Below are 8,976 nucleotides of genomic sequence, written 5' to 3'. Positions count from 1 at the left end.
CCTTCTGCCTCAGCCTCCCAGAGTGCTGAGATTACGGGCATGTGTCACCATACCCAACTGTGAACACTTCTTTTGTTTTTGGTTTTATTTTTTGAGACAGGGTCTCCCTATGTAGTTCAGGCTGGCCTAGAATTCAGTATGTAGTCCATCCAGGCTGGCCTCCAACTCCTGGTGATCCTCCTGCCTCAGCCTCCCAAGTACTGGGATTACAGGTGTGCACCGCCACACCCGGCCTGAGTACTTTATGCTCTCTGTAGAAGCTAGAGAACTTCTTGGAAGGAGGGACAAGATCAAGATCAAGGAAATTCAAGAAGGCCAGGAAGCAGGCAAGTTGGCTAGGGCTTGGGCAGGAGAATCAACTGGCTGGTAAGAGGGAGGCTCCAGCTCCCGCAGCTTCAGGAAAAGAGTGAAGGCACAGCTTCTCCCTAGCAGCCATCCCACGGGGGACCCCATAGTCCAAGTGGGAGGCTGGGAGAAGGGCTGTCCAGAATTGGCAAAAGACCTCTGCACCTCTGCAACAGTTGGGGTCACACCCTGAGGAGGATTCAAAGAGAAGCCAGCTGTGGAGCAACTTGTCTTTATAAGCTGTAGCTACTTCCAAAGAGTTTCACTTTTAATGCTAAAATCCAAATAAATCTATCCCTGGAATCACCAGCCCTACAAGACAAAAATCCCAGATCTGAAACACAGTACAAGCGAGGCACAGTGGTGCACACCTGTAATCTCAGCACTCAGGAGGCAGAGACAGGAGGATGGCTGGGAGTTCAAGGCCACCCTGGGCTACATAGTGAGTTCAAGGGCAGACTGGACTGCATAGGGAGACCCTGTCCCATAAATAAATAAATAAATAAGATGCAAGGACAATCCAAGGAAAGCCCCCTGGCGCCTGTACCTCTTGGTACATTCCTACCAGAAGCCCGGGGCCACAGTGGACCCCAGCAGCATGGACAGGGCCAGAGGGCTGAGGCCCAGAGCAGTACTGTTCAGCAGCCTCAACTGGAAGCCATGGAAGGCCTTCCCGGCAGGAGAAGGGGGGCTGCGGGCTGTTTTCTGTAACAAGCACTGTGCCACAGTACGGCGACCAAGCCTCAGGCATCAGAAGGTAGCTGAAGCTCCCAAACCCGAAGCAGCCAGCACAAAAGAGCTCAGGCTGCAGCTCCGGGCTTGGGGAAATTTTAAACAGACAAAACTAAACTAGCTGTTTCTAAAAACTACACTACAGTATTAGAATAGTGTGTCCGTTCTCATGCAGGTGAGGAGAGGTAGGGACAGCTGGGGCCCAGCACTATATATAGTTTATTGCCTGGTGGGACTCATACTGGGCATTTGCTTTGTGCTAGATTAATGAGGTGGACGTTCAGGTTTTATGCAATTTCCTAGAGATGCGTTATATCCATAGTAAAAATGCCTTCCAAAAGGCAAGTGGAAATTTAAGCTAATCCCATTAAGAATCAGAATTCTTTTGTTTGTTTTTTGAGACAGGGTCTTGCTAGGTAGTTTCAGACTGGCCTTTACCTCACTATGTAGCCAGGCTGGTCTCGAACTTTTGGGGATCCTCCTGCCTCAGCCTTCTGAGTGCTGGGATTACAGGCATGCGCCACCACACCTGGCTCAAAAATTCCTTTTCTCGCTGTGAGTTTCAAGCCTGCCTGGGCTACAAAGTGAGTTCAAGCCCAGCCTGAACTGCATACTGAAACTGTCTCAAAAAAGGCAAAAAAAATTCCTTTCTTCTCTAAGATAAAATATGTCTCCTTAATTCACACTTCCCAGGCAACCGGTGGTTTCTTAGAGAGCCTATTACTGAACCCTGGGATATTCCTAAAGAAATGCAAATTAGAAGAGCCCTGCGGTGAGGCATTACCGTCTTCAGTAAAACCCGTGCCGGCTCCAGACTGCTCTCTGGCGGAAGCTGTGCCAGTGCGCCACTCCTGGAGGTTTATCCCGAGGTGACAAGTCCGAGACGAGCGCTCTAGTACAAAGGTGTTTACTCTTCATTATTTCTAACAGCAAGGCACAGGCGCCTTCCCAGCCCAGGGCGAGGCGAGCGGAAAATCCCAGCGTCCACGTGCAGCCGCCTCCCCACCCCGTTCCTGACCTCGAGCTTCAGCGACTGCAACGAGGGCAAAAACTTCTTTCAGTTACCATCGAGCCGACTGCAGATTCTTTCAGCGAGCTTTCATTCATCTTAAGTCTTTTCTCTCAGGCATCTCTTGGCAAGAGGAACTAGCCGAGAAGCTGGAAAAGCCTCTAGGGCCATCATCACTGGCGACCCCGCCAAACCAGAACCGTCCGTCCCAGGGGCCCGGCGCGCACGGCCGGGTCAGTACCTTCACGTCTGCAGGCGCGGGGTCCTTCGGAGGAGAATCTTCAAGGACCAGCGGCCCTGCGAACGCACTCGCTCCCTTCCTCGTGGCTGGTCTTCTCCTTGGGGGGTCTTGCGCTTCCTGAAAGTACCAATAAGAGACTGATCGAAGGACCTACAGCCTGCGCACCTACTAAGCGCGGCTGTGGCGGGGAGTTTTACCCACTGCTGGGCTCTCACGGCTCCCCAGAGGACCACGTTTGCATTGTGCAGATGCGGACAGGAGAGATTCTAGGAGTGGGGTGACGGTCTCTACCTTCTTGTTGGCCAAGTTATGAAAACTTTGTTTTTTTTTGTTTTTTTCCGGTACCGGAATCAAACTCACGACCTTTCGCTTGCCAGGCAGGCGATGTGCCGCTGAGCTACACCCCCACCCCAGTTATGTAAACTTTGAGTTACTGTTTCCTTGTCTGGAAGCTTCCCGACTCCATGTGGAGAGGGCTTTGGACTCAGACCCTGGCCCACAGCCTGATGGGGTCACTTCTCCCGTCCATGGAAACAGACGCGAGCTCAGGACCTGCGGCCCCTTCAGGGCCAGCTTAGCGCCCATGAGGGCAGCCTGGGCTGCGTTTCTGTCCCTTTGAAGCGCACCCGGCCCAGCGCCCCCGCAGGCGGCGGCATTGGATGAGGATCAGCGCGGTGCTTGGGGCAGGAGGGCGCTCCCTGGGCCTTGTCCCTCCGCTGTGGGGAAACACACACCGCAAAGGGCGCCGGTTCTGTTGATAGGGAGCAAACCTACGGAGGGCGGGCTGACGCCCCACAATACAGGGGCCCAAGCCGGGTGAGCCTGGGGGTGTCGGGGACAACAAGGTGGTCAGCACCGTAATGTGGGCCTGGACTCCCGCAGTCCCGAACTGGACCTGGCGCTGTCACCTACTGAGTGATTTAGTGTCCCCGAGCCTCAGTCAGCGGGGCGGGGATCAGGGAGTGCTGCCCCCACTGGCCGCGAGAGCGTAACGCGGGATCTGGCTAAGCCGAGTACCTGGGCCGGGCCCGCTCCCCGCTCCTAACGGGCTGGTCCCTTCAGTGTGGCCCTCCTCCGCCGCCACTCCATCTTCCCCAAGGGGATCCTTGGCAGCGGGCCGTTTGCAAGGAAGTTCATCCCCGGGACCCCGGGACCAGGATTGCCGGGGTGGGTGGGGGTGGGGAGCGCGATTGGCACAGGATCCGGTGCCCGCAGGGCTGCGATGGCCTCCCGCGGGGCAGGGGCACACCTTTGCCGCCAGGGGGCGCCCCGCGTCTCCACCCACGCGGCCCTGGCCAGCCGGTCCCAACCCCAACTCCCGCCCTCCTTCCCCTGCAGAGGGCTGCCCCCTAGAACCGGGCCAACCCTGGAGATCCTCACCTGGAATCCGGGGGGAGGGGTCGAGCCTCTGCTTTTCCTCCGCAGTGACGGGTCACTGTCTCATCAGCAGTACGACTTGTCACCAAAGGAGATGTCACAAGCTGTGACGTCCGGCTGTGGCAGGGTCCTCGTTGTCCCCCAGGAGCAGTCTCCCAGCATCCTTGGAGCTAGTGAGGCCACGGCTTGGGGAAGGAGCATTCTGGACATGTGTACCAGGCGGGTTCCCCAACCCCGGGGATGGGGGGTCGGGGAGGACAGACAGCTTCTTTAATCACAAAGGCAAAGGAGCGCCACCCACCTGCAGGATGCAGAGCAACAAGACCCGGGGCGGGGGCGTCCTATACAGCTGTAAAAGAACAGAGAAATACTTTTTATGTTGCTTCTGAACGTCACTGTTCATAAATTCTTCTCTGACAACCTCAGCCGGGCGTCTTGTGCTGTACTGAAATAAAACAGCCCCATGATTAGCTGCTATTTACAAGACTTACAACTGCCAGTGTATTAGTCAGCTCTCAGTGACTTATGCTGCAGTAACAAATGATTCCAATCACATGGTTCACAGCAAGTGCAAAGTTTTCTTGGCAGTACAGGAGATCGAACCCCGGGCCTTGAGCATGCTGGGCAAGAGCACTACCACTGAGCTACCTCCTCACCCCTTTTAGAAATTTGGAGACAGTCTCACTAAATTGCGCAGGCCGGCTTCGGCATCCTAAGAGGCTGGGGTCACAGGTGTGTGCCACCATGCCTGGGAAACCCCGACTTCCTGTTGGTATAGACGACCTCACTGTGGGTTGACTGCAGCCTGCTCCCCTCCCGGGGCTGCTTCTCTGCACAGCAGCGCCATCTGGCTAATTTACGCGGAAGGGGAAACACTTGGGGTTTTTTGTTTGTTTTTCCTGCCCTGTGTTTGCTGCTGACTGACCTGGTACTCCCAAGCACTCACAGAGGGAGAAGGGAGGGGTGCATCTTCTCAGGGCCCCTCCAGCCTCAGTTCCTTGTGGAACTCACAAGTTGTGGCTCAGTCCATGGGTGGCGGGGATGTCCCTGTAGCCAAACTTCCAGCCAGTAGCCTTTCTACAAGCTGTTGGCAGATCACCCGAGTGCCAAGATCCACCCTCCCCACCTCCCGAGGCTGGCACCCCTCGCAGGGACCTGTCAGCCCCAGGGACTCCCGAGAGCCTGTATTTCCAGCCCTACTTCCAGTGGTTCCTGAGCCTGTTCCTCCCTCTACTTGGAAGTTGACTGGACCAGGAAAAAGTGTCTGATCCAGTGGGAATGTTCAACAGCTGAGTTTTACAAAGGGATACAGAGAAGAGGTAGAATTCCGAGCTCCGTGAATTGCAGTAGAAATAACAACACCAGCTAAGGTGTCCCAGCAAGGCCCCGTGAGCTCTTGGTTACCCTTTGAGCTCAGTAAGTGACACAGTCTGGTGAGGAAACAGGCTTAGAGGTGGTGAGACCACTGCTCAGAGGTGACTTGGGCAGGACCCCCCAAGGAGCCGGCCGCTGCTTGCTCAGCTTCTGGGGGATGCATCTGCTTCTCCGGTCTCCTGAAGCATCTGGATGGGGCTGTGTCTCTCTGGTCCCCAATAGCCCAGAGGAGGCAGCTAAAGAGAGGCAATCACCGGCCTTGATTTAACATTTTATAAGGGAAAAACTGCTGCGCAGTCAACATCTGGAGGCCAGAAAAACCCTAGCATGGCCAGGCTGCCACTTTCTGGGCCCAGGGGCCCCGCTGTGTGGAGGAGGAAACCGCAGTGGAGAGGAGCAAGCCGCTGCGGGAAGGGTTCTGACCCGGGCTCTGCCCTTGACCTCAGCAAGCCTGGACCTCACGCAGCCTCGGTTCCCACCTGTGATGCAGGTGAGCACGCACCTCACTCCTGGACTCATCTTGCACACTTGAGAACACATAAAAGGCCCTGGCAGCTCAGTGAGATGGTGACATGCCTGTCCCATCCTCTGCCCAAGGGCTCCCCTGGAGCCTGAGCTTGCCCTGTCCTCCACGAAGGTGACATTTCCTAGGACGCCCCAGCTTCGCCCAGGCTCCATCCCCTCTCTGGGCCTCACAGCACACTGGAGACAGGAGCTCGCTCTGCCTAAGGCCAGACACCTCGCTTAGGAACCCACAGCTGCCCAGCACAGGGCTTCCCTGGCTGGCAGGACCTGGACCTGGGATTCGTTATGCCACAGACCTGCTCTCTGAGGGGCTCAGCCCTGGGTGGGACTTGTGCCGGTGGGGCTGGGAGTCCCGCTCTGCCATCCTGTGCAAGTCACTGCCCGTGTCTGGGTACCGTCCTGATAGAATGGAGCCCTCGGATTGGGATTCTGGGTTCTACTTGCCAGTCAGGTCTCCCTGAGGTCATACAAGGTCCTGCTTGTGGAGGACACATGACAGGCAGGAGCGGTAAGGACTGCTGTGATTTACCCGATGTCACCCTGTGGCGGAGCAGCCTGATCGACGAGGGACCTCGGCCGTGCTCTTTTTGCCCTTGAACTGGCTCTGGATCCTTGGTTGAAGTTGAGGTCTCTGGGCGGGAGCTGCAGGGCACCGTGTACACACTGGCATCAGGCGGTGCCCGCCGAGTGCTCTCCCAAGCCGCTGGAGACTGCGGCTGGAGCGGGGCAGGGGCAGGGGCAGGAGCAGGAAAGCCCAAGCAGCCCACAGGGACAGCCTTCTTCCTAAAGCAGAGAACACAAGCTGAAATTCTGAGATGCGGAATTCTGAGGCCGTGCCCAAGAAGGTGACAGTTTGCTCTGTTCCCACCCTCAGTGGCTTCTGGAGAGGACATGGAGCCTCAGGGGCAATAGGGAGAAATGTGCATCGCCCTAATCCCCAGGGGACATCTCACCCAGGCCCCTCGTGGCTCGGAGGGAGGTAGCACAGGTCACACAGAGGCCACGGCAGATTTGACGGGGGTCCAGGCCTCCTGGGGGCAACCGGTGTCCCCAGACTGCCGCACACAGGTTTCTGCGGGGCTGAGCCACACGGGCAGGGGGAGGGCCCGCTGCAGAGGGGAGGGCTCAATCCCTCTAGCTGGGCCTGGGGGCGGAGCTGTACCCTCCAAGCCAGTTTTGGCATCTACAAAGTGGGCCTATCAGTGACCCCTAGAATTCTCCAGACAACTCATCAGCATTACAGCTGGGAAAGGGGACCACCCAAAATGACCTTGGGAGATCTCCGCAGGCCTACACACTGCCCTCTGCATTGAAGCCCCATGGTCAGGGCAGGGTGAAGCTGTTTGCTGGCACTCGCTTTGTGCCAGGCGCTGAACACCTGCACTCCTACTTAACCTTCAAAACGACGGCAGCAGGTATTATCCCCTGCTTTTTATGGATGGGAAAACTGAGACTCCTCAGAGGGCTAAGTCTTCTCTATCTGCTGGCTGGGCCAGGGATCCAAAGTGGAGAAAAGAGGTCTGGCAGTGGGGGGCACAGACCTTGCACACAGTCCTAACAGCGAGGTTCCAGGATATGCAAGACAAACCCAGCCTTGCACTTCAGAACTCAGGCCTGAGACCAGGGCGAGAAACAGATTCAATTCTCAAGCAACTCCAGGGGCCTGTGCACAGGGGCACAAGGGCCTATCGTGCAGGAGGAAGAGAGTGGCTGAGCTAACCAGGGGGCTAGGGGAAGGCCTGGAGCACGGAGGCAGCAGGAGGTGGCAAGGTGAGGACCCGGGAAATAGGTGATGTGGTGGAACATGCCTGCGGTCCCAACACTCTGGGAGGCTGAGGCAAGAGGATCACAAGTACAGGTACATCCAGGCCATTTAAGCAAGACCCCGTCTTAAAATGTAACATTTTCTCAAAGGTTGGGGACCTGGCTCAGTGTGAAGGCTCTGGGTTCAATCAAAAAGAGGAAGGAAGGAAGGAAGGAGAGGAAGAAAAGAAAGGAAAATAGGAAGGTAGGGGGAGGAACATGATGAACCCCAGAGGACAGAGGACAAAGGACTTCAGGACAGAAACAAGGTCAGCCAGGCAGGAGGAGGGTGGAGTGTGGGGGCCAGACGCCGGTTTGTGGACACAAGAAGGGATTTTAAAGTGTATTCGACAGTGCTGGGGAGCCACTGAGGGTCTCAATCAGGGAGCGGCAGGATCAGATTCAGGGTAGAAGGATGCTTGGTGCTTGTCTGGAAGACTGGATGGAGTGGACAAGAGGAAGGAGCCTAGGGAGACCGCAGCGCACTGGGACACTCAGCGGGGCTCTTCACTGGGTGGGAGTCAGGGGTGAAAGAGGCCTGCGGAAGTGGCCAGGGGTTGAAAGCGAGGTGGGCCAGGTGGGAAGAGCCCCGACCCACAGGGAGGACACAGGGGACAGGGAGGGAGGAAAGGCAAGCAGGTGTGAGGGGCCCCAGAGGGGCCCAGGAGCAAGGGGAAAAGCAGCCACCCGAGGGTGGAGTCAGTAAGGTCAGTCCAAGTGTTGGTCCCCAGAGACAGCAGTGAGCCCGGACCGTAGCAGGCGCTGCTCCGGGACGCGGCGGAGTCTGGAGTCTGCGTGCGGTGCGGGGAGGCTGAGGGGAGGTCGGTGGGCACCGGCTCCCGAAAGGAGCGAAGGAAACGAGGGAGGAGGGAGGCACGGCGGAGGCAGCTCCTCGAAGCTCCACCCGTGCCTCCTCCCGGTCCGTCGGGGGCGCCCAGGGTCCCTCCCAAGGTTGCCGGCTCTCCGGGGCTGAGCTCGGTTGCCGGGCTGCGCGGCTCGGGGACTGTCCCGCTTCCTCGCTCTCCGCCCCGCGCCAGCCGGGCCTCATTACCGCCCCTCCCCCGCCCCGAGCCGGGGGTCCCGCGGCGGGGGAGGGGCGGCGTAATCAATCCCAGGCCGGAAATTCTCCCGAGGGGCCCGGCCGCCGCGCAGCCTGGACGCCCGCCCGAGCCCCTCGGCGAGCCCGCCCCCCGCATCATGGAAACTGGCGGCCCGCCCGGCCCGGCCCCCTCCGCATTCCTTCAGCGCCCGAGGCCGCCCCCCGTCGGGCCGTCGCGGGGCCGTCGCTTCCTCCTCGGGGACGAGCGCTGCTCCCCGCTAGGGTGAGCGCGACTTCGCCAACACCGTGACACCGGCTCCATCCTCTGTCCGGGCCCCGAGCGCCCCGGCGTTCTGTGTCCTCGCCCGCGGATGCTGCTCATCGAGGGTCGGGTGCCCGGCTGCGCCCGGGGAGGGCGCTGCCCTCGACGCCCGTTCTCGCCTCCGGGCACCTGGCGGGCCGGGGCGGACGGCGTGGCCTGCCTTCCGCAGATTTCGGCGGCGAGGTTCCGGCAGCGCGGGGCCGGGGGTC

At 58.6% G+C, this 8,976-nt stretch overlaps 1 protein-coding gene across 1 annotated transcript in view; it reads right to left on the bottom strand.

Moving 5' to 3' along the window:
* Window positions 1-1,968: 1,968 nt before the first annotated feature.
* The window catches only part of LOC106149697 (serine/arginine repetitive matrix protein 1-like), a gene marked incomplete in the record, with an annotated part of 8,339 nt that continues 1,331 nt past the window's right edge, over window positions 1,969-8,976 (bottom strand). The window contains 3 exon segments of the mRNA XM_013519460.1: window positions 1,969-4,053; window positions 6,133-6,386; window positions 8,094-8,976. Coding sequence (XP_013374914.1) covers window positions 8,824-8,976 — 153 coding nt within the window.

Source organism: Chinchilla lanigera, unplaced genomic scaffold (genome assembly GCF_000276665.1).
Source record: "Chinchilla lanigera isolate Chin_1 unplaced genomic scaffold, ChiLan1.0 scaffold00051, whole genome shotgun sequence".
NCBI classification, from domain to species: Eukaryota; Metazoa; Chordata; class Mammalia; order Rodentia; family Chinchillidae; genus Chinchilla; species Chinchilla lanigera.
This window is presented reverse-complemented; position numbering and strand designations above follow the sequence as displayed.